This window comes from Plecotus auritus (genome assembly GCF_963455305.1).
Source record: "Plecotus auritus genome assembly, chromosome: 4".
Lineage (NCBI taxonomy): Eukaryota > Metazoa > Chordata > Mammalia > Chiroptera > Vespertilionidae > Plecotus > Plecotus auritus.
In genome coordinates this window covers 21,865,917-21,892,712 of record NC_137775.1, presented here as the reverse complement: position 1 = coordinate 21,892,712, position 26,796 = coordinate 21,865,917, and the positions used below count along the sequence as shown (strand labels likewise).

The 26,796-nt window shown below is 37.3% G+C and overlaps 1 protein-coding gene across 5 annotated transcripts in view; it reads right to left on the bottom strand.

Moving 5' to 3' along the window:
• AKAP7 (A-kinase anchoring protein 7) overlaps positions 1–26,796 on the bottom strand; it is a 103,338-nt gene that overhangs the window by 55,964 nt on the left and 20,578 nt on the right. For all 5 annotated transcript variants that reach the window (XR_013960510.1, XM_080666692.1, XM_080666694.1 and 2 more), the window contains 3 exons: positions 18,913–19,049; positions 15,809–15,969; positions 3,845–3,957 (listed from right to left, as the gene is read on the bottom strand). Coding sequence is in view for 4 of the 5 variants with exons in the window: in XM_080666692.1 (XP_080522818.1) it covers positions 3,845–3,957; positions 15,809–15,969; positions 18,913–19,049 (411 nt within the window). In the remaining variant the exon portion in view is untranslated. The remainder of the gene's footprint in view (positions 1–3,844; positions 3,958–15,808; positions 15,970–18,912; positions 19,050–26,796) is intronic.

The following is a 26,796-nucleotide window of genomic DNA, read 5'->3' as shown; positions in this document are numbered from 1 at the left end:
ACCTTCAGGAACAAACCAATTATGGCTCCAACTTGGAATCCTTTTTTGTTATATCAGCATGGATACCGGCTTTTTAGGTCATTAAAACATGACACATTAGAATCAGGGGTGGGCAAACTTTTCGACTCAAGGGCCACAATGGGTTCTTAAACTGAACCGGAGGGCCGGAACAAAAGCATGGATGGGGTGTTTGTGTGAACTAATATAAATTCAAAGTAAAGGAGCGGAGGGGAGAACAAGAGAACCGGATAGAACAGCCAGATCCAGCCCGCGGGCCGTAGTTTGCCCAAGGCTGCATTAGATGGTGAAAAAAATCAAATGTACTGTTACAGAACAATTATACCTCCTGTAGATAATAATGAATGGATCATATATCTTACTATCCCCTCACCTCGCACAAAATCCACATATAACTTTGAAATCCCCAAAACTTGAACTTCTATTAGCCTACTTTTAACCAGAAGTTTTATCAATACGTAAACAGTTGATTAACACATATTTTGCATGTTATATATATTATATACAGTATTTTGACAATAAAGTAAGATAAAGAAAAGAAAGTGTTATTAAGAATATCATAAGGAAGAGAAATACACTTACAGTATTTACTGAAAAAAATCTGTGTATAAATGGATCCGCATAGTACAAAACTGTTGTTCAGGGGTCAATGGTACATTTATTTCTGTTTTAAAGGAACTATATGCATGTATATGCACCTGTATATATTTGCAGTGTATAGGAAAAGGTCAGGAGGATAGACTAGTAGTGGTAACCTTCAGAGAAAAATTACATTGGGAGAAAGGGGATGGCAGGGCAGTGATAAGGAAAAATTATATCTTTCACTCTATAGGTTTGTTGCACTTGATTGTTTACAGTGAACATATATTCACCTAATATTTTTAAAAGTAAAAAAACTTATAATGTAAAATGAGTACTTGAAATGAGACAAACTTCCTAATATTTGAGTGAAAATCAACGTATTTTTTCCCACACTTTCTCTCTCCTTTTATTTCATTCTAAATCTAAACAACACTGAATACTAGCGATACATCCCATTACTGACTTTATCAGTGGCCACTCCCTTAGAAATGAGTAGACCAGGATAAAATCCCAGAACACCATTTGTGCTGAGAGATGGGAACAGACAGTGGGAAATGCACAAAAGTTAAGAAGAAAGACCAAACAGTCACATTTTCAAATAATCTGCATTCCAAATGACAGAGCATAATAAAAATCCACCTTTATGTATGCCACCTTTTCATACTGCTTTTCACTTTTACAGTGGAACCAATGATTTGCTACATAGAGAAAATGCTTGACATTTATTTAAGACTGCAAGTCTCAGAGTATACAAGAGGTCCTCAAATAATATCATTTCGTAATAATGTCCATGAGATGCCACAGGAACTTAACTCTTGTTTATATCAGTTAGGGTAAGATTGATTTCATTATACCTCGTTTCGCCAAAGTCCCAAGAACCTATTGTCGACATTCAGTGGGGACTTATTGTATTACACTGCAGATCCTCTGGATCAGAATCACCCATGGCACTTACTAAACATCCAAAGTCAAGGTCTTTTTTTATTTTATTTATCTTTATTGTTGAAAGTATTGCAGATGTCCCCTTTCCATCCCCATTGACCCCTTCTAGCCTGCACACACACACACACACAAATACACACCCCGCCCCAGGCCTTCACCACACTATGACCTATGTCCATGGGTTATGCATATATTCAAACAACTTCTTTGATTGATCTCTTCCCACCTGGTCCATCTAACTCCAGATCTGAAATAAGGGGGTGGAAATCTGCAGCTTCACCAAGCACCCCAGGTGACTCATGAATCCCAACGTTTAAGACAGTACTTTAAGCATTCAGAAACATTGAACATCATAGTAGTAACCGGAAACAGAATCATTTCATAGATTAGAAAAAAAATTCTTATTTGGCTTTCTGAAAAAAAACCAGTAAGGTCATACATACTTTATTTCCTAAAGATTAAGCATTCTAACCTAAACATAATCCAACCTGATTTAGAGTTTATATACCACACAAGCAAGGACTGCTTCTATTCTGATCATAGCTCAGCCCAGCACCCAGTATCTGGCACATAGTAAGCCCTCAATAAAGATCTGTTAAATGAATATGATTTGGACCAGACTGCTCTTCACATATATAAATTAATTTGGATAAAATGGGTGTGGCCAGTGGGAGGTAAGAAAATGAAACTGAGAATGAGATAAGATGGATTCTACACAGGACTCTGCAACTAAGGAGAATGTGATCTCATTTCTGCCACTTAACCTTTCTAAGTCCCACATCCCTTTCTGTAAAGGAAAGGAGCAGATCCCGTGAAATTAACTGCCAAAGAATCATTTCAATTCAGTCTGAAATACTGAAATTGAGATTCTAGAGGGGTCTAAATATTCCTCTGATAAATGTGCGTGGGTGCTATCATTTCAAAGTTAATATTGTAAAGACAGAAACACTTTGAAATGTGGATTATTACCTTCACCACTGATTTGTCATTCTGTGATTAAGTTTGAAACCACTGGGAAGAGGGTAATCCATTTGAAAGCAAAAAAGGAAAGATAACAAGTAAAAATGTAAACTGTCAGTCTACAAGTTGTGTCAGTTGTTATCATTCCAAATTTCAAAATCTATTATTTACACAATTATTTTTACCAAAATAGTCTAGAATGGCACCTAACATAGTTAATATTAAAAGTGGGGCATAGTTAGAAAAAAAAACAAAAAACACATGCAAGATTTCTTTTTGAGAAGAATTTTACAATAGTTTATAGAAAACTCATAACCACAGTATGGTCAATCACTTAAACACATGTTTTAAAGGACCAAAAAGACTTTCTGAGCACAGAGACAATAAATGCAAAATATGCCAAATTTAGAAAAAAGATCTACTTACTAATAAACATGCCCTTCATTTATAGAGCTGCAAATCAGTCTTAACTGCAGCCAAGGGCCATGGAAAGCAGGAATGAATACTAATCTGCATGGCCACCTCCACAACTCTGGTATATCAGAGCAGGTCAGTAGATATCTTAACGTGCATGAGCAACTCCCTAGGCTGCAATGGGAAAAACAATGAAGGGCGCCCTTCAGATTCCAGGAGAAATGCTCATGAATCCAGAAGAAAGTCAACAATTATCCCAACCTCTGAAGGAGAGGGAGTGGCCTGGGAAGGCAGAAAGTCACCTGGAGACAGGGGAAGTCAAGACACATGTCCCTTGGCTTGTGTCACTGTTGACCATCTTCAGGGAGAAGTACTTTTAAGTCCAAGGTTTCCCACAGTTACCCTCTTGCCCCATCCCAGGAGCACTTGTTCTAAGCCCTCAATGGAAACAACTATTGGGAGAGCGAGGTGGGCTTTTGGAAACCTTGGGAGAGCTCTGGAGAGGGTTAAAAAGCTTGTCCCACCTTGAAAAACTCAGTTGCAGTGAGCAGCACCAGTGTATGCAGGTCAGTGGAGGAAGCTTTGATAGCAGCAGGCTGAAAACAACCATTAGCAAAGAAAACAGAAAATAAAACCTTGGCACTACCTCAAGGCCTTTTGAGGAGTGAAGCAGGTGTGGCAACAGACGAAGAAGCAATGAGTGTTGGTCACAGTATACAGCCAATAGCCACACTGTCAAAGGAGGGAACTCGTAGAACAGCCTCTATGGAGGCTCATGAGCCAACTTAGCATCCCTGGGAAGTAGACCCAGGAGCAATAATAGTAAGTAGGATGTCAAAACCCACCACAAATGTCATTCATGCTGCTGACCATGCTTAATGCTGGTGTAGCCAGTAACCCAAGGTTTGCAATAAAAATGTCCACTCACCATCTTCCGGAGCCATGGCACTTTGGACAATTTCATGAAGGTCAAATGAGGCTTAAAACTTCTGCTCTCTCCTGCCAAGATGCCTTTTTCTTGAAATGTCCTTTTTGCAGCCTCTGAAGTAAATAAACACAAAAATGTTATTACAACACATGGCTTTCTTTATAAAAATAGCAAGTCAAAAAATAACAAAATATTTTATAATAAAGATTATTTTATATATCTATGATTTTTTAAAATATATTTTTATTGATTTCAGAAAGGAAGAGAGAGGGAGAGAGAGAGATAGAAACATCAATGATGAGAATCATTGATCGGCTGCCTCCTGCACACCTCCTACTGGGGATCAAGCCTGCAACCCAGGCATATGCCCTTGACCAAAATTAAACCCGGGACCCGTCAGTCTGTAGGCCGACGCTCTATCCACTGAGCCAAACCAGCCAGGGGTATGATTTTTTTTTTAAAAAAAAGAGAGAAAAACAATGTACATGATAAACATATTTATGACAGTTAAATCTGCAATGATTTCAAACATTGGGTAAAGCACACAAAAGCAACAATTTGAAAGAGAAACATTTAATAAAATAACTGTTGGACTGATAAGATGCTGACTCACTGATTATACCAGTAGTGTCCATAGGTATAAAAAAGGACTAGCTGATCTGTGCCCTTCATCTAAAACTTCTGCTTCTGACCAAGATGGAATAACAGGAATTAGATTTGCCCTCCCATCTGAAACAACCAATAAAAGGACAAAGTATATGAAATAAAGGTTTGCAAGACTCGGTACCCATCAAGAAATGAAGGCCAGTGGTCCCTGAGAGATGAGAAGCAAACAAGATGAGCCTGACTGCCCAGCTTACATCCAGGGGTCCTCAAACTACGGCCCGCGGGCCACATGCGGTCCACCGAGGACATTTATCCGGCCCGCCGGGTGCCACTGCCTGTCCTGCTTAGCAGCCCACTCGTCCCGGGCCCGCAGAGCGCATAGGAATTTGTTCATAGTTTTTTTTTTAAACTATAGTCCGGCCCTCCAACGGTCTGAGGGACAGTGAACTGGCCCCCTGTTTAAAAAGTTTGAGGACCCCTGATTCTAGGCCTTCGTGCAAGGAGAATAGAGCCCAGTCACCTCATTGGTTCAGGAAAAAGAGCTGAGAGTAGGCATCTGGAGCTCACAGGGCAGAGAACGGGAGAAGTGAGACTTACACAGAGTGAAAAGTCCAGGGATCTGCAAAGGGTCCCCCTTGAGTATTTAGCTGAGCATAGATACCAGCACATACATGTGAGCAAACTATGTGGGGCATGTCCTAAAACACCCTTCATTGCAAATCACTGCTACCAAATGCTTTTTCTTCTCTCTTCTACAGCAATAAAGAAGGTTAAGTAAGAGACCGTTACAATGCCAAGAAAACACTGGTTCTCAGTTGTAGACAGTTTTGCCTGAGTTAAGCAGCAACAGACCTCATGGGAAATGGAGGACTAGAGTAACAGGCTGGAAGGCTATGACGCCAAGATGCCCAAAGTACAAAAGAGAACAGGTCCGGCAACACCACGAGGTCTTCCAGCTGGCACCACTGAAACCAGGCACAGTAAAGGGCTAGAAATGCTGCCATCGGCCTTAGACTGATGGTAGCTACCGCTGATGACACAGCCCATCCCGGGAATGGATTCTGCATGGTTCTGTTTTGTTCAAGTTACTAGTCTGAGCCAAAGCAAGATCATGTTCCTGGCACCAAAGGAATCTGTGAAAAAATGTACCTGACATAGAGATGCTGGGAAAGAGTTTAGATATCGAACAGCCAAAAAAAGTCAACAGTCCAGGTATACATGTGTTTTAAAACAATAAGAGTGTACTAGTATTCAGAACAAGTACTATTATAATTAACTTATCAACTTTTAGCTCATATAAATTACAAGCAGGTTTATCTTTCCTCAATTATTTTTGCATATTCTCAACTATTTTAAATAGACCCCGAGTCAAAATATTAGGCTGATTCATACAAAACTGTCATTTTTATGAGTCAAAAACAGTCAAACATTGGCAATGTCTGATGGCTTAACATATACCATAGTAAACCAACTTATTAAGTTCCTAACATCTGAGTGAAGGAATTAGGGCACATTTTCCAAGCCTCAAGCATTTGAGGAATTATCACATAGATGAGCTTCTGATAGAAATTAACCAATATGTTCACAGCAACCCAGAAAACAGAAATAGCATGAAGATATAAAAGCAAAAATTCATTTATTCAGTTATGTTCTGAGCACTTCCTATATATGCCAGGCACATTATCTGTTAAAGTCAGCAAGCACATTCCTGCTTGCAGGGAGCTTGTAGTCTCACGGGACAGATTTCAGCCCAATGAAGAGGAGGACTTAACAATATTCAGAATTGTCAAAACATGCAAGAGCTCTGGCCGATGTTGCTCAGTGATTAGGGGATTGGCCCCATACACCAGAGTCGAAGGTTAGATTCCTGGTCAAGGGCATGTACCTGGGTTGCAGGTTTGATCCCTGGCCCCAGCTGGGGCACATTTGGGAGGCAACCAATTGATAGGTATCACATCGATGTTTCTCTCTCTCTCTTTCTCCCTCATCCTGCCCTCCCTTCCACCCTTTCTAAAAAAATCAGTGGAAAAAATATGCTCCGGTGAGGATTAACAACAACAAAAACATACAAGAGATATAATGAAAGTAGTTTTTTTTTTAATAGAAAGTAAAATAGTAGGCATCTGTATCATTTATTACTATCTACATTAGGTTTGCATATTATTTGATTCTAAAGAAACAGCATTTTTCAATTTACTGGTCAAATGTTGACTCAAGAGTTCTCATTATTGACTGAAATTACAGATGATGGATATCTATTCACAATACTGTTTTAAATAATATTGTCACAAAGCACATTTAATTTTTATTAATATGTTTTTTTCAGTACAGCATATGCTCTAGGTACAAAGGAATAGGGAAAGAGAAAAGAACGCCTGCTTTTGGAAAAGTACATCTTAGTATCCATTTTATATTCCTAATAACAGTATAATCTATTGCTTAGCCAGAGTACTGGGTAATAGTTATAGAAATACTATTCTTGAGATAAGAGTTTTTGCTAATGTGAAAACCACATGTCATTCTTCATCTATGTTAACATATTCTGGAAGAGAGGCTTATGAATAATTTAAGAGATTGTTCAATTCCTTCTAATACCACAGACATTCCTTCATGCACTAAATAGAAAATCACAGTGCAAACACATCAGATATCCTTCACAAGTCAGCTAAGAATAATTCCTAAATAATACAATTTACCTGATAGCCAAAGATAAAAATTGTCTGAAGAACAATTTCTTAAAATATATTTTTAATAGTAACAGACTTCACTATATAAATGAACACTTCAATGAATAATTTATAAAGAAACAATTCTCTTGTTATCCTAACAGTTTCGTTTTATCTGGGTGGTTTTTGTGTGTGTGTGTGTGTGTGGTTTGTGGGTTTTTTTTTTCCATCTATTCAACAAATATTTATTGAGCATGCCAGATACTAGGAAGTTTTATCTGTTTTTTAAAATAAGTAGATAGGAAATTTATTCAGGTAAACTCTTTTAAATATGTAGCAACTATAAATTTATACCTAACATGCAAATACATTGCTAGATTTGTCTCAAAGTAAGCTATAACATCAATTTCAATATAATAATGTACTTTTAATTTTATACACTTTCTTGCAAAGCAAATATTTCTTTCTCCTTTTTTTCCCTTTTGTAATTATCTCCCCTTTATAAAATTTTTGAGGGTGTTTATATGATAGCATGATGAATAACTTGAGAATAATCACAAAGAGCTTTATTTTTATTGAGGTATACAAAGAGATTTATTAATAAGAATAGTCTAAAATGCCAATGTAAATCAGGTGGCCCTAATTTGTTTTTTCTTTATTTCTTAATTTTTTTAGAGAGGAAGGAAGGGAAAGAGGGAGAGAGGGAGACGGAGGGAGGGAGAGAGAGAGAGAGAGAGAGAGAGAGAGAGAGAGAGAGAGAGAGAGAGAGAGAGAAAGACATCCATTGGTTGCCTCCCACACACACCCCGACCAGGGCTAGAACCCATGACCCTCCCATGCACGGGAAGCTGCTCCAACCAACTGAGTCACACTGGCCAGGAGGGTCCTAATATATTCTTAACTATATATACTGTGTGTCAGTATGTGGATGCAACAGAAGTAACATGTTAGATTTTAGTTTTAAAAAGACTGATTTGTGATTGAACAATACACCATACAATAAAGATGGTAAGTTCTTTCCATACTTTCTAATATCATTGTAAGATACAGTAAAATTATGTCACATATGATATTTAAAATCTCAAGATTTTAGAATCATTTTTAGCCATCTAAAATTTTAAAGAAATAAAAACCATACAACTGTTTTTGTCATTCCTATTTTATTACTATTTAAAGGATTCTTATTTCCATATGCTGCTTAAACTGTTTCATTTTAAATGGTTTTAGTGAGTCATTTGAACTATATGCTTCAACATAAAGGCTGACATAATGTTGAAACCAACTTCAATTTAAATATTTTATTTTCACCATTTTATTTTTTTATTTTTTTATTGTTTGAAGTATTACAAATAGTAGTACATATGTCTCCTTTTTTTTCCCCATTGACCTCCCCCCGGCCTCCCCTACCCCCCAGTACATGCCTTTACCTGCCCCCCCCCCCAGTGTCTTGTATCCATTGGTTATGCTTATATGCATGCGTACAAGTCCTTCGGTTGATCTCTTACAGCGCCCCTGCCAACCTCCCCTGCCTTCCCGCTGCAGTTTGACAGTCTGTTCAATGCTTCTTTGCCTCTGTATCTATTTTTCCCCCATTTCATTCCTTTAAAAAATCTTGCCTCTGCAGACTAGAAATAAACATATAATAACAAAAAATGTTTGAGTCCCAATTTCAATGTCCAACAGTTCTGAGTCCCCATTTCAATGTCAAACAGTTCCTTATGTGTACACTAGAGGCCCGGTGCACGAAATTCGTGCACGGAGATGTGTGTGTCCCTCAGCCCTGCCTGCACCCTCTCCAATCTGGGACCCCTCGAGGGATGTCCGACTGCCCATTTAGGCCCGATCCCACTGGGCCTCACAATCCAGGACTGCTGGCTCCCAACTGCTCGCCTGCATACCTTCCTGATGGCTCCTAACCGCTTCTGCCTGCCAGCCTGATCACCCCCTAACCACTCCCCTGCCAGCCTGATTGATGCCTAACTGCTCCCCTGCCAGCCTGATTGCCCCTAACTGCCCTCCCCTGCAGGCCTGGTCACCCCTAACTGCCCTCCCCTGCAGGCCTGGTCACCCCTAACTGCTCTCCCCTGCAGGCCTGGGTCCTTCCTAACTGCCTTTCCCTGCAGGCCTGGTCGCCCCAACTGCCCTCCCCTGCAGGCTTGATCGCCCCCAACTGCCCTCCCTTGCAGGCCTGGTCCCTTCCAACTGCCCTCCCTGCTGGCCCGATCGCCCACAACTGCCCTCCCTTTAAGGCCTGGTCCCTCCCAACTGCCCTCTCTTGCTGGCCATCTTGTGGTGGCCATCTTGTGTCCACATGGGGGCAGGATCTTTGACCACATGGGGGCAGCCATCTTGTGTGTTGGAGTGATGGTCAATCTGCATATTACTCTTTTATTAGATAGGATAGAGGCCTGGTGCACGGGTGGGGGCCAGCTGGTTTGCCCTGAAGGGTGTCCTGGATCAGGGTGGGGGTTCCCTTGGGGCATGAGGTGGCCTGGGCGAGGGGCCTGTGGTGGTTTGCAGGCCGGCCATGCCCCCTGGCTACCCAAGCGGAGGCCCTGGTATCTGGGGTTTCTTTATCTTGTACAATTGAAACTTTGTAGCCTGGAGCGGAGCCAAGCCTTCTGCTTGCTCCGTGGCGGCAGCCATTTCTGTTGGGACTTATGTATCTTCTATAATTGAAACTTCGTAGCCTTAAGCGGAGGCCTGGGCTGGCCAGGGTGTGCGGAAAGCTTGGCTTCCTCCATAACCGGGGCAACACTAGCCTCCTGCTCTTTCCAGCTCCGTGGCTGCCGCCATTTCTGTTTGGGTTTATGTATCTTCTATCATTGAAACTTTGTAGCCTTGAGTGGAGGCCTAGGCCTGCAAGGGCAGGTGGAAAGCTTGGCTTCCTCCACTGCCGGGGAAACCCAAGCCTCCCTCCTGCTCTCTGTGGCAGTAGCCATCTTGGTTGGGTTTATTTGCATATTCGCTCTGATTGGCTGGTGGGCGTGGCTGGTGGGTGTAGCGGAGTGAGGGTTAATTTGCATATTACTCTTTTATTAGATAGGATGTCAGCAATGATATCTGAATGGTGGGCACATGGTGGCAATGCAGGTCCAACCCTCTCTCGTTTGGTCCTAGGCAACCTGCTGCGACACACAGCTGCTGACTGCTAGCGTGGCAAGGCGTCCATTTTAAATAGATATGTCCAATTAATTGCTGTGTAAAAATGTGAAATAGAACTTTAAAACATTACAAGCAAGTCTTAAAAATTATACCTTGATGCCAGAGGAATCACATTCATTCCATTGCAATTGACAAAAACAAAAAACAACAGATTGAGCATTCCAATAACATTGGCCCAGTTCTCCTATTATTCAACTTTGTTCTTGGACAGGTCATTTAACCTTGAGAGTAAAAGTGAGGAGGTCCCTTCTGTCTGGCCCCTTCTTATCCTAACAACCGGCTAATCCCAGTGAACTGTCAGAGAGCTCTGGTACAACATTTGGAAGGGATTCTAGACACCAGAACTGGGTTTGATTCTGATGCAAAGATTTATACATGAATGTCATTGAGGGAAGAGAGACTATCCAAGGTTAAGTGTTCTTTCACTTAGATTTTTATGTTTATATCTAAAATTTTCATTGGCTTATATATCTGTTAAAGTACACATTAATTGAACCTCTATTTTGTAGTAGGCTCTAGGGACACAAAAATGGAAGATTCTCTTAAAGAGTTTTCACTCTAATTGAGAAAGGTAGATTTCTAAGTAATCAAATGCCATGTGGTGTTACAGTTTCTATAGGAGATATCCATCTATAGGGTATGGGGGGATTAGAGGAGAAAATGATCATTTCTATTTTGAAGAACCAAAACAAGCCTTTATTTTAGAAGTAAAACTTGACATGAGTCTTATAAAAGATCAATGATACAATCCATAAAAAATTAAGAAAACAATTCCATTTAAAATATTACCAAAAATAATAAAATACTTAGAACTAAACTTTAACAAGGAGGCAAAATATTTATACACTAAAAACTACAAAATGGTACTAAAAGAAATAAAAAAGAAAATACACAAATAAATGGAAAGACACCTCACGCTCATGGACCAGAAGACTTAATATTGTTAAGATGTCAACATTACTACCCAAAGCGATCTATAGATTTAATGCAAATCTCTATCAAAATTCCAATGGTGTTTAGCAGAAATAGAAAAATCATCCTAAAACTAACTCATTTGGAATCTCAAGGGACCATGAATAGCCAAAAATTATTTATAAAGAAGAAAAAGTTGAAGATCTAACATTTCCTGATTTCAAAATTTACTACAAAGCTTAATAATCATAATGGTATGGTACTGGCATGAAGACAAACATATAGGCCAGGGGTGGGCAAACTTTTTGACTCGAGGGCCACAATGGGTTCTTAAACTGGACCGGAGGGCCGGAACAAAAGCATGGATGGAGTGTTTGTGTGAACTAATATAAATTCAAAGTAAAGGAGCAGAGGGGAGAGCAAGAGAACCAGATAGAACAGCCGGATCCGGCCCGTGGGCCGTAGTTTGCCCAAGGCTGATATAGGCCAATGGAATAAAAGAGAGCCAGACTATCAAATGGGGAAAGTTACAGTCTTTTATAAAAATAGTGTTGGGAAAACTAGATATTCACATGCAAAATAATGAAATTAGACCTTTACCTTATACCATATACAAAAAATTAACTCAAAATTGATCAAAGACTAAGTTAAACATGAGAGCTAAACTATAAAACTCATAGAAGAAAACTTCATTATACTGGATTTATCAACAATTTTTTATATATGACACCAAAACCATAGGCAACAAAAGTTAAAACAGATAAATTGGACTAAATTTTAAAACTTCTGGAAAATTAAGAAGTTTAAAAAGTAAAATATTAAAGATGGAAAAAAAGAAATATGTTACATTTAAATAAGTGATAAGTTCTGAATGTTTTCAAATGCACAATTTACTATAAGATTTATAAATATTAAGCTAATAAACTACACTCAAATATTTTAAAATATAATTTAATTGATAGAGCAGCCTAGAAATGCCCAAAGATACCAGTAACTAAACAGATTCCTCATAAAGGACAGAAACACAGGGCATATTCTCTCCATCTTTTGGAGGAAAATGACAGTCAAAATAAGAGAAAGTATAATGTTCAAATGAATATCCTAAAACCTTTCATTTTTCCTTTCAGGAGATAAGTGCACTTGGAACCTTTTATCATGCTAAACCAAGCACACATTTCTCATTTAAAAAAAACTGCAATGACTACTATAATTACAGTAGGGTAAATTTTTAGCAATTTCTCAATGTAATATACTTCTTAACAAAATTACGGTTCACTAAAAGCAATGAATGAAATCACATATTCATGTCTATGCCAAAAGCTTTTCAGAGCAACTTCATCATTGTAAATTGTGGAGAAATGCCATATAAATGCATAATTTTCAATATCTCCTTAACTCTATGAGCTACTGTGTAATGCTAGGAAAAGATGATGTTTTGTTGCTTTTAACTTTATTTTTATTGTTGACACTATTACAGATATCTCCATTCCCCCACCCCCACTTTGCCCACCTTCAACCAGCCCCTGTCCCTCTTCCATGGAAAAACAGGATCAAAGATGAGCTTGGTCTCCTCCCACCAGCATCTACCAAAAATAAGTTATTAGCAGCATATCTGGATGCATAATTCAAGTACTGATGTAAAAGTTCATCAATTCAGATTCTATTAGTTCAAAATGTATGATAAGTTTCTTCAATTTCATACATTAAATTTTCTAAGTTACTCATTATCCTGAAAATTTTCAGTAATGAGTTCAAATACTAGTGTCTGAAATTCAGTCCTATTTTCAAAACAACTAGGTCATATTTTAAGAATTTGTTTCTTCTAACTTGTAAATTTTAAAACTCTATGAAAATCAGACAAATGAGACTACTCATGAATTATAATTTTCAACTATTCAAGTTAGTTTTACTTCTTAATATGTATTTTAACTTGTTATTTATCAATACTTTAATAATTAAATTTGTTTTCTTTAGAAATTACCTTGCTTTTTCATTAAGTCAAATTAGCTCTGCCACCATGATTTTGAACAAATATGATTTTAATATTCCTGTATAGGCATATACATATACGTAGTTTATTACAAAGTTTTGTACCGTGGTCAAAATTTTGACTATATCATTTGAATACTTTATAAAGTATGACACAAAAAACAAAATGACATTATTTTACTGATACTGTTGAACTAAAGCAATACTAAACCTGAGGTAGTTTTTGAAAAATAAATCTAATGAAGTAAAATACTAACAAAAAGTCTGTGTATTGAACATTCTGACTACCTGAATACTGTACAAATAGAGGCTCCAAATAGACTTCAATGAAAAATTTACATATACATACTCAAATACTTTTATTTCTTATAGAAGTCCATAAAAGCAACAGTACAAAGCAATAATCAAAAGCAACAGTACAATATATACATAGATTAAAAACAAATATAACAAACAGTGAATATATAAGTGTTGTCCTCCCTCTGTTTCCCAATTTGGGGTAATATTTTGTTTAAATTTATGGAAAAGTATATATATTTTTAAGCAGCAGTTTCTGGCATCAAAAAAGGAATTACAGGGGCAGTGGTTTGTCCTAAAATGACAAACCAAAACTGTTGGGTTCATAGTCATACTAAGCTGAAGAGATTTCACATTCCTTAGCACACAATGGATCTTTTATCAATAATGGAAACTGCCTTTGTGAAAATATTTGTTAAGAATGGATGGCATTCTCAATGTTGCAAGCACCCATTTAATTATTTAAAAGGTCAATAAATGAATGACTAATTTAAATGTTTCTTGAGTTCAGAGATATTTAAATTACAAAAGAAAAGACCTATATCTAGCATTTTCTCCAGAGCAGTCAGGAAGAACAGATTGAGTTTGTTAACTGTGGGCATGGGTGTCCAAATGCTTTACCATCAAAACTGTTAGAGTCAGGGTGATGAACACTCAATACAGTGTACACATGATGTGTTGTAGAATTGTGCATCTGAAGCCTGTATAATTTTGCTAACCAGTGTCACCCCAGTAAAAGAGGTGGGGAGAACTGTTGGAGTTGCTTTCTCCTTGGCCAACTAATGATGTTAAGTCCTAATTGACTAATAAATATTATTTAATTGTTTGCATGTTTGTTTGTATATCTATAATAATAAAAGCATAATATGCAAATAGACCAAACAGCCTAACAGCGGAACAATCTTTCGGACGAAGCCAGGGCTGCAGCTGCCATGGCTGCAAGGGATCGAGACAGCCGGCAGGTGTCGGGGCTGCGAAGGCCTACTATTGCATGAATTTCGTGCATTGGGCCTCTAGTAGATAGATATAGATAGATGATAGGTAGGTAGATAGATAGATAGATAGATAGATAGATAGATAGATAGATACTGCTCCACAATAAAAAGAACTTAACCAACAATGAAATGAAACCTGATCTTCATGCTCACCTCACCCCAAAAAGAGGTGCACTTTTGAATGGATAACTATAAAACTGCTTAAAGATAATATAATATTAAGTAAAAAAAAGTATGTCTCAAAACATCACATACAACATGACACCTTTTTTTTATAAGATTAAGGTCAACTAAAAATACATATACTTTGGAAGAATATAAGAGAATAAACACCGACTTCCGGACAACAGTGAGCTTAAATGAGAGAAGGCTAAGAGATGGATTAATAAAAAAAATAACAAGGTTAGATTTCTACCAATGACAACATTATAGATTACTACATAGCTTTCATTTTGGGTTGGGGATTCCCAGGTGATTATGATATTAATTTAAGATAGATAGATTGATAGATAGATAGGTAGATAGATGATGATAGATAGATAGATAGATAGATAGATAGATAGATAGATAGATAGATGAAAGTAGACTAAGCATAGACCAATGGTGAGTGTTTTGTGAGCCAAGGATTACTGAACCTGAAATGAGATGACGTAAAATGGCTTGACATGATATGAAAGGAAATGAAAATGAAAATAAAAATGGTTTACAGTTGTATACCAACACACAACCTACAATCTCTGAATCAACACAAAAGTCACTCATCCAGGTTGTGTAATTTTCTGCTTCTATTTCCCTAACCATTTTCAATTGTGCTGCACAAAGTAACATGTTCTCCAATGGATGTGAGACCTTGTATCATCACCAAGAGACCTTCTGCTCAAAGAGTGGTATCTACACAGGAGAGAAAAAAGTAGCACAGAGGAAAATGCTGTTGAGTCATCTACTGACTCTCTGGATTAGGTCTGGCAGATTAAGCCTCTGAATGGGCAACTGGTGATTCTCATTCATTCATTCAATACTTATTAAATGCCGGCTACATGTCAAATGTTATGCTGAGATCCTTCGGATTTAAGGTTAGGACACACGTAACAAATACTTGAATCCAGCTCCAGAATCAACATATTCCTCAGATCAAAGAATCATGATGACTCTTCAGGCCTTTTAGTTAGCTTCTTACCCACAGAAGAAAATGGTGAAGAAGCTCACTTATCAAGTAAGGTTAAACTGGCCTCCCAAAGTTAAAAGATGTCAAAGCTCTATTACCAGAATTGAGGGGGAAAAATTGTTTCTTCAACAGGTGACATTTCATATGAGTTTGTTGCTGTTTGTTTTACCTGCAATTTCCAAAAGTGGGTTCATGTGCTCTCCTTCTGCCAGCTTCACAAATCCAACTTGATTTCCAAAAGTGTCAACCCCTTGAAAGGGCAAAGTCAAGTGTTTTCCTTGAAGGATTTCTTCTATGAACGGTTTTAATTCCAAAAGAGCATCAATACCACTGGCAAGAGATAATATATTTTTCAGTAACATACTAAGTGATAAAATATACAAAACTAAACAGGAAACAAAGTAATCAGATTTAGAAATATAAATTAATTTTGATGCTTGTACTAGTTGTTTTAAAGCACAAAATACCTTCAAAATCTAATCTATTTGATTAAAATAAAACTAAGGTTAATTTTTAAACAAAAACTATGGAAGAAGTGAATTCTTTACCTAATTATAATTTGTATTATATTAAAGACATGAAAGGAAATATTATTTTATAGTTCACCAAGAATTTTTTAACAAAGGAAATACTGCATGCACATTTTGGAAAAGAATTACTGATAATACATTGCAAGAAACCTAATACCTATGAGAGCTTATATTAGATTGTGTGGAAAGTTCTAGATTCTTTTTAAAAGTACTAATACTCTTTGCAAGGCACTCTACTAAAACTTAATATACATTATCTCTTAAAATATAAGTCTCCATAATAAAATAATTTACTGTACTTGAATTTAACAAAAATATAAGTTTATATTCACAAATGCAATTATACAAGTTTGTTATATCTGTTTCGCCTATGTCATTATAGAGCTATTTTATTTCAAGTCCTTAATTTTTCCTAATAAAAATAAATATTTACTATATTAATGAATTAGACATTATTATGCTTAGAATATTTTATAAATTAGGATCAATTATTTCCACCATGAAGAGGATTTTGGTATAGGTACTTTATTATGAGAAAAAAATTAAAATCTCACTAGAGGGCAGCAATTACTCAAAAAAGAAATAAGTACATTCTTACATTGTGAAGAGGGCTTTAAAACACCCTTTTGGTGAATACCATTAAGTTAAATTATCTTGATAAGTGATTTGTTCACCAATAACTATATGTTAAATGTATGCAACAAAATTTAGGTAGGTATTTTTCTAGATCTTTCATATCTCTAAATTAGTTTTCATATAAACTTTTTAACTGTCATCTATGGCTTCCATACTGAGACTCATTTCTGTCATAACATAATGTACACTACTTAAAATAGCTCTGGAAATGTCAACATTTTCTCATTATACCTCCAAATCTACACCCTAAATCCAATCTTTCCAAACTGTATTTATGTTCATACAAAAAGACACAGTGTGCTACGAGTTAAAGCATTCAAAAACAGAACAGCCACTTCTGGCTCATCTATCATAAATGGAGGGAATTCAAGATACACATTTTAAATATAACTATATATGAAAGCAAACCATGCTGAAGGTTAGGGCTTTTCAGAGATACTGAATTCCATGTCCCATTTTTCTTTAAATAAATATAGATGATTTCAACTCAGTCCAATTTTTTAGTCCCTAGTTGCATAAATCAAGAAATGTGTTCTAATGAGATGTCATCAATCACAGAGTAAGGAGTCATAGTATCTATGGTATCACTAACTTCCAAATTCTTTTAAATACAACATCTTTTCAAGAGCAGTTTATGAAAAGACTTCTATTTGGTAAAATTAATAAAAGTATACATATACACATATAGGAAACAGAATTCTGGACCTGGAGTTCAGACCCAAATATTGTATTTGAAGTTAAAACAGGACAGCTATTGTCCAAGGAAGAAGGAATCCTGCCATTGAACTTGAGACTGCAACATCAACTCTTCCCTGGGTCTCCAGCCTGCCAGCCTGCCCTGCAGATTTTGGATTTGCCAGGGAGCTAATTATGTGAGCTAAATTTTAAAAATAAATCTAGATATAGGTATATGGATTAGAGATAGAGATATGTTAATATATCTAGATATCCATATAGATATACATCCTATTGGTTCTGTTTCTCTAGAGAATGCTGACATATACACCACGCTAACACACACAGGGCTTTTGCCTTGTTGTGCCACATCTTTTACTTCTTTTCTTATAAGAGTATCAGAATTTTGTTTTTTTCCTTCTGACTGGCAAAGTGAACGGCTAAAGTGAGTAAAGTAAAATCTTCAAGTCCTCTCTGCCATTGCAGGGCGCTCAGTATTTGCTCTTGAATAGATCAGGTTGGGGTAAATAGGAAGACTCATCTCTAAAGACATGAGGTTCTACTGTCTAAAAGATATAATTACAAGAATCACAGTGTAGCTGTATATTTTCAGTTACTAATTTATTGTTTCCTCCCTTTACTTTCCCTTTACCCCAACTCCCTTCCAATTCAAGCTTTGTTCTTCATCCCCTCAGGAGACTCTATGTCAGAGTAGAAAAAGGAAGTAACCCTTCATCCATCCCGGCATTGGTTTTCCACAGAGCTTAAGCCTGAGCTTATTCCGGGGGGCATACAGGAAGTAACAGGAAAGGGAAGAGCAAGGCTTTTCCACTCCAGAGTGGAAAGCAGCAGTCAGTGACTTGTACTCAGCCTTCAGGGCACAACTCTGGAACTGGGGGTGGGGGAAGTACTTGTACACTGACCAAGCAGAATGACAGCTCTAACAGATAATAGTATTGAGTGCCTACTATGTGTCAGGCCCTATACTAAGGACTCTTACATGTATTGGGACTATTATTTTCTCCATTTACTTAAAAAGTAAATGTCTTTTTCCAAAATGAGACATCTTTTAAGAGGTGGTTGTGCCACGGTGTGTTCCAGAGTCTTTATCTAGAATCCTAACCTAAATGGTCAGACTCCAGAGGGCTTATACCATTAACATGGGCAAAAAAAAATACTGCATTGTCAAGGGCTACCACTGGATAACAAAAACAGAGCGTTAAAGTCTAGACTAGACTTTAAAGAATATTTACACAGCTAATTCGGTACATTGACTTCTGATTGGAATAAATTAAATAAATTATTCCAATAATTTAAATACTTCCAATAAATTAAATACTTCTTTAGCATTTAAATGCCTTTTGGGTTCTATGTTTATTCATATAAAAGTAGTAATTTGAAAAACAATCTTCAAGAAAGACCTATTACTCACAGGTTTACTTCATCGTCATTCAACAACTGCATCACCAACAGGGTGATGTGAAAGGAACCATCACCGGTCATTGCGCTGGCCAGGCGCTTATCCTGTTGTATTACTGCATTCTGCAGGATCTTAACTCCGTTTGTGACCTAATCCACACACAGACACATAAAATAGAGATCAGGTAAGCAGAATTTCCTTATGGCAAAGTGTAAATCAAGAAGAAACATAAGCAACCACCAAAATTAGAAATGTCAAGATTCTTCAACCAAACAAAACTGAATTGTCTTACTTGTTCTCAAATATCCTAATAGGTGATTTGGAAAGCTTAATAGGATGCATAAGTTTTTCGAATTATACAATGCTTATCCATCTTAAGAACATCGAGCCTAACACCATTATTTTACAGATCGGGTCACTAGTTGAGCAGAAAATCTTTCAATGGCCATGCATCTCTTCAGAAACTTGTCCTTGAATATGCAGTATGATTTACTATAATTAGGATCTTTCCTTTAAAAAGTTTTATTTTTGCACAGAAAGATCAAGCCATCATACAACAGTCCATTTCTGTTGGAAGTCATATTTATTAATCCCCTAGTGAATGTGTCTAAGAACCCATTCTTCATGGCTTTAAGATTTTTAAAACAGCAACAATTCCACTAGGGATGACTACTGTCATCTTTCCAGGCATGTGAGGAGGGAGCGTGGCAAACACGTATATTAGAAAAGCCCTTACAGTTTGCACCCAGACAAAACCCCAGGTCCCTTACCAGCCTTCCCCTCTCACTACCTCCCCTCCTCCTTTCCAGTTAGATCCAACTCTAGTCAACTTCTCAGTGTGAGTGTACTGGGAAATAGTTCACATATAAAACAGCAAGCTGAGCCGGGCCCTGAGAGAAGAGAGCGCACAGAAGCCCTGAGGCAGCGGCATTAGTCAGAGAAAAGGCCAAGGGGAGAGAAGGGCTGGCAATAGAAGCAGAGTCAGGAAAAAGACGGCAGAGATAAGAAAACACTGAATCAGGAGCACAGCAGACTGTTCTTGATAGGAGAGTAGCTGCTTTATCCTGAACAATGCTCCCATTATCTGAGGAATGTGACTGGGCAAATCCTGGGATGTGTCCTGGGATGTGACTGCTTGAGGATCTTTACAATAAATGCATGCCACCCCAAAAGAACCTCAGCGTTTCTCTATTCCTTGCAATCTGGAGGACCAAAACACGCTTCCCTGGTAGGAATTTACACAGTAACACCTAACACGATCTTTTCCTACACAACATGTCACTTGTGTGACACCCAATAGAAGAATATTGATGGCCTGTTAATAACATCATGTAACCGTACACACAGATCTTATAGAGCCACAGTTTCCTCTACACTACACTGATAAAACTAAATTATGAACTCCTCCAGGGCAATACCTATTTCTTCTAACCCACGGCCTTACCACAGTGCCTGGTCATAATAATAAAAACAACATTTAACCAATGACACCAGGAGCTAACCATCATTGTGTAGCCACTGCAGTAAGGTTCTAGACACTATAATAAGCTCTTCACACATATTAGTTCACTGAAGCCTCTCTACAATCCTATGAGGCACATATTGGTATCATTTCTACTAAAAGAAGTTGAACAAGTTAAAAAAATTCCTTTACAAACATATACCCAAAGCAGCACAGGAACTTGAGAAAAGGGTAAGTTGCAGTGCGTGGGAAAAGAGGAGGGAGCACCTGCAGCAAAGACCAGGAAGAGTGTGGAGGAGGAGACGGAGCTGAGAGCAATGGAGAAGAGTTACACGGAATTTGTTTTCAAGAAGGCAAGGAGGGGGTCAAAGATGTGGGTACTGACTTAAATGAAACATCGAGGGGAAAAAGACATTTAAAGGAAGGTTTTGGGGAACCTTACTGGATACTGTGTAATGGAACAACACACTATCCCTCTCGAAACAAAGCCTTTAGTGTAAGTTTGTATTAAATTTTAAATTTGAATTTTGAGAGTTTTCCCCAGTGCAATCAAGTGCTGAAATTGGCTTTTGGGAATAATGCAGCAGCTCAAGAAGGTCCGGGTTCATATGGAAGGGGCCTAAACAGGTGCTCAACAACGTCAGACCTCAAAACAATATAATTACATCTTCTAATCTTAGCTGATACAATTGGTAATTCTGGTTTAACTGATAATGAAAAGGTGATTTAGGATGAGAACTTTGCTATATAATACAGAGAGATGTAAGTGAGGGGTGCTGGACATGGCTCAAAAACCCTGGATTTTAACCCGAGGCCTACCACAGGTGTAAGCCCATACAAGTTACCTGGTTTCACTAAGTCTTGGTTTCTCCTCTTGCAAAATAAGAATAATAAAATGTGCATTGCCAAACTTACAGAGTTATGTTAAAGATCACAGTAAATAAGCTACATAATCGATGAACTACTTTGTAAACTCTATACCACTCGCCTAACACATAAGGTTTGCAACATTGCAATGTTACTAAAATCAGTGGTTCTATTCCTAGGGCAATTTTGCCTCCCAGGGGACATTTGGCAATGCCTGGCCACATTTTGATTGTCACATCTGAAGGTTTGCTACTTGCATCCAGTGAGTACAGTATTTGCAGTTTCTTAGTCTTAAAAACTTAGTTTTCATTCTAAACTCAAATACTAATTATATATAAATTCAGGACAATACTCAAATTCCATTCATTTGTATATTCTACATTTTAGTGCAATGCCATACATGGTAAAATAGTTTTAGACCATTCATATCTTTGAATCCAGTAGCTTGTAAAGTCGCTAATTAAAAACTGTAAAACACTTTGAAGACCATTTCTCTGAAGTCACACAGTACTTAAAATGCAGGATTAACATCAAACCTATGAAAATTCTAAAGTTAATCTAATCAAGTAACATATGTCTGATTATTCTTTGATGGGACAGATTAATTTATATATTCCTTGATATCATCTTAACAGTTTTTAAAATACATTCTATTCCTAATTACATTCTTAAAAGATAAAAAGGAAAAATACTTCAAGACTCTGAAGTCTTGTCTATATGCTATTAAAACCAGTACCAATGTCATTAAAGGCCAAAGGACACTAATTTTTATAGTCACTGTTTAAAATTCATAAATTCATTAAAGCAGTGGTCGCGACCCACAGGTTGAGAACCGCTAGCAGGGTCGCCTAAGACCATCGGAAAACACAGATATTTACATTACGATTTATAACAGTAGCAAAATTACAGTTATGAAGTAGCAACGAAAATAATTTTATGGTTGGGGGTCACCTCAACATGAGGAACTGTATTAAAGGGTCGCAGCATTAGAAAGGTTGAGAACCAATGCATTAAAGCCTATCTTTTACCATAATCTGCAGCCATTGGCAATTCTGCACAATGCACATATTAATGATCTAGTACTATAGAGTCATATTTAAATATGACATTGAAAGAAACCTTTATAAATAAACAGCTTTATTAAATTCTTAAATATTTCACTCACTGAGTAATTTCTGGTTGTTTAGAGAATAAATCAGACACCCATCTGCTAAACCTCACCACTAAGCCATATTGCATTGAAAACAACACAATGAGGAAATTAATTTTTATATTTTATATTAAAAATCTTTTAAGCTTTCTAATTGAGTCAAAGCATATTATGAGTTCAAAGAAAAGGCCTTAAAGTTAGTGTGCAAGAGAGCGTGTGCGCATGTTACATTGCTACCTAGCTTTTCTTCAAAGCTAAATACTCTCACTTTTCTTGCTTGTCCACAACCATGAAAAACAACTCAAAAAGTTGATGATTTAGTAATAACTAAAGTAAAACTAAGAAATTATCCTCAAATAGGAGAATTTTTTATATCTACCAAGTGCTTCACATACATGATCATATCAAATACTTTCACAATTACATTTCCCAGAAACTGAATGAGCAAATCTACTTGCATATTTTCCTGAACAAAATGATGAAATACAGAATTAAATGTAACAAATGCCTTTTTAAGCCTCTAAAAAAATCATACTTTTCTACTAGTATAGAAAAACTGTCTTACAAAGAAATTAATACGCTCCTAAGTTCAATCATCTTCTGATTGTTCCCTTACATTTTCAATGCTGATTTACCTTAAATTATTACTTCTCATAAGAGAGCATATAAAATCTAGTCAGTTAAGAAAGACTGAAGATTTATTATAGCTCCATTAAATTTTTCCTTCTTTATTTTTATATTTGAGCTAAGTAATTGCCGGTAATGGAGAAATACATACTTTCATATACTTAAAATTAGGATATTTTTATGCAGTCATTCTAATTTACTTTCCAATTCCATTACTTAAAAATATGAAATCATTATTTTCCACTAATAAAGAATTCAAAACATCTAAGAACATGTTTAAAAATCAAAGACCCATGTAAGTGTGAAAACTTTTTTCTTTAAAACTAGATGCCAACAAGTAGAGACCAAAAGTAGAGCAACTCATTGTGAATGTGCTAGCTTCCCAAAGCTTGTTTGCAGGTCACTTAATTGAAATTTGGAGTACAGTCTCCCATTGAAACAATGTTATAAATGCTGCTCCCTTTCCCAGGCCTTCCCACAAAAGCTCATAAGTAGTTTAAAAAGAAAATTAACATTAGATACTTGAAAACAAACAAACAAAAAAGGTGCTCATACAAAAGATAGAAAATGTACCTCCTAAAGTCCCATTCTTACCTCTAAAACCCATATTTAATATGAAGCTTTCTGTTGCCTACAAATAAGTCTCTTGAGAGACCTATTACATTATTAAAATATTTGGTTTTGAGGTCACTTGAAATCTGTATTCCCCACTATTACAAGTTACCCTAGCCCCTCAAAGACAAACAACTACTCTTGAGCCTATATTATAAAATCAACCTTTATAACACTGTATTTATTATTTGTAATGTTCTGGTTGTAACTTAGTATGCCAGAAACACATCTTTTGCCCCTGAAATGACATTATTTTGTGTTTACTCTTGGCCAAGCACTGTTGTAGGTACTGGGAATGGGCTGAAAAACTCTGTAAGAAGACTAACAAGTGTCAAATTGCAAGGATGACAAATGACAAAAGGAAAGACTTTCAAGTCTTTGGGGAAAGGGGAAGATTGACCTAGTCAGGGTGGTCACAGTGGAGAGGCTTGAGCTGAGATTTTGGCTTTAACAAACCCAGAGAGGAGAGAAAACTCCCCGCCAGAGAAGGCTTTCCCTAGGGCCGTGGTCGGCAAACTGCGGCTCCCGAGCCACATGCGGCTCTTTGGCCCCTTGAGTGTGGCTCTTCCACAAAATACCACGGCCTGGGCGAGTCTATTTTGCATAAGTGGCATTAGAAGAAGTTTAAGTTTAAAAAATTTGGCTCTCAAAAGAAATTTCGATCGTTGTACTGTTGGTATTTGGCTCTGTTGACTAATGAGTTTGCCGACCACTGCCCTAGGGCAGAGGGAAGCTGGCAAGCTCACAGAAGGCCAGAGGGGGCTCCAGCAGAAGGAAGGAGGGCTGAAGTGGAGGTCAGACCATGCAGAATCTTACAGAATATGGTAAAGGCTTTGTCTTTATCCTAACATCACTCGGAAAATACTGAAATGTATAGGCAGGGAGGTAACATGTCCAGATTTGGGTTTAGAAAATAGTCATTATCAACTCCATTTTACACCTGAAGAAACTGAAACTACGGAAATTCAGTAACCTGACCTACATCCACAAGTGGAGTTTGTGACCCAGCTGGTATTTGAACAAGGTCTGTCAGACTCCAAAGCTTGTACTCTTGTCACTTTCTATTCAACATCCCGAAGTTGTGAGGCAGAAACAAAAGCTGCTCATTGAAAACTAAGGTTTGCAGACAGTTCTCCCATCCCCTTTCCTCCGGTCACCTTGGTGATCCAAATCCTGAACTAAGAGGTGAAGGAAAGACTTTCTCTACCAGCTTTCCTCTCAGTTCCCTTCCCCATCCACCTTTCCCCACCACATCACTCCACCGATCTTGGCTGGAAGAGGTGAGAAACCAGAACTGGTAGGGTTAAGGTCAGGATCAGGGTCAGGATTAGGGTTAGGGGGAAGGCATGAGTGAAGGATGATACAGAACTGCTATTCAAACCACCACGAAAGCCTAGAGGTGTGAAGAAAGATAAAATGAAGGGCTTAAAGAAAGTAATTTATGAAGTTTTTAACAGTTTTTATACTAATTGACTCTGTAGTGGAACACTCTCCAACCAACAAATCAAACTAAGAAAACTGAAGTCTCTTCCAATCATAAACCACAGGTCCTTGGGAAGAGCCTTCTACTTCACAATCAGTTTCTTTAGGACCTGGCTTCGGTCTGACTGCTCCGTTAGCAGCGCCACCTTTGACGTCCTACTCTCTCCTAATTCCCATATGTACACGTGATGCTTTATTTCAAAGAAAACCTTTCCAAATAACTCACAAGTATTTTATTTTAAAAAAATATATTTTTTATTGATTTCAGAGAGGAAGGAAGAGGGAGAGAGATACCAAAACATCAGTGATGAGAGAGAAGCATGGATAGGCTCCTCCTGCATGTCCCCACTCAGTATCAAACCCACAACACAGGCATGTGCCCCAACTGGGAATCAAGCGTCCTCCTCCTGGTTCATACGTCAATGCTCAACTACCCAGCCACACCAGCCGGGCAATATTTTAAAATCTATAATAATAAAAGCATAATATGCTAATAAGACCAGACATCCTTCCGGACGACCTTCCAGATGAAGCCAGGGCTGCAAGGGAAGCCCGGGTCCTGGGTGCCAGAGGGAAGCCGATGCCAGCAGCCACGGGAAGGAAGGCCTACTCTTGCGTGAATTTCATGCATCGGCCTCTAGTAATATATAATTGCTGGTTACATTAAACTAAACACTTTTAAGAACTATTTTACTATTAATCCCCCAGTATGTACCAGTGAAGTCAGAATATGATTCTAAGATCTTGTATTGTTAGGAATAAAATTTATCTTTTTATTTGTCTTCTTTCCCTGGCTAAAGCTTATCTCAAAGACTAGATATTTCCTAGAATGTCCCAAGAGAATTTTCTTACGATATTTATTTCTTGGATTTCAATTTTGTTTTATTTTTAAAGGTTCATTAGCATTCCCTAGAAACATTTTAGTTAAATAAGGGGAGAAGCAACCTAAAAGTGCCCTATTTCTTGGATTTCAATTTTGTTTTATTTTTAAAGGTTCATTAGCATTCCCTAGAAACATTTTAGTTAAATAAAGGGGGAAGCAACCTGAAAGTGCCCAGTAGGAAGAGATTAAAACCCACAATCAAAGAGAAATTCAGTTCTGGCTCTTAAATTGAGTCAAGATGTCAACGCAGTCAGTCTTCCAAGTCAGGCGTTGTTTTGTAAGGCATTTCAATTCCTACCTCACTGCTCTAGCAGTTGTATTTTTTAAAATTTAAAATATTTATTGTTGAAAGTATTACATAGGTCCTCTTTTCCTCCCCATAACTTCTTCCAGCCAGCTACTCTAGCAGTTTTAATTAAGAGACTGTAGTTTGCTTTCTCAGCCACATATATGAGGGTTTCTTAATGTGGGCTAATTAGCTAATCTGATTTCCTATTATTCATACCACATTAATTTTTCAGATTTTTAATATATTTTTACCAAGTCTGTCATGTAATATTAAGTTGATATCACAATGAGTAATTTTTAAAGAAATTATGTTGCAATCATCATTACCATAAACAGGACTAAGCAGCAAGAAATCCATCCCAGTTTACTTTCCCAGCAAAGATTTCAAAATTCCTCTCTTTCTACCTGGTCACTGCTCTCAGCTCCTGAAAGTTTCCTCTGTTGTGGTGACCAAATGCTTAGAAAGGACCATGACATGCCATCTAGAAATACTTTTTCAAGTGGCTTTTGCAAAACTGTTTAAAT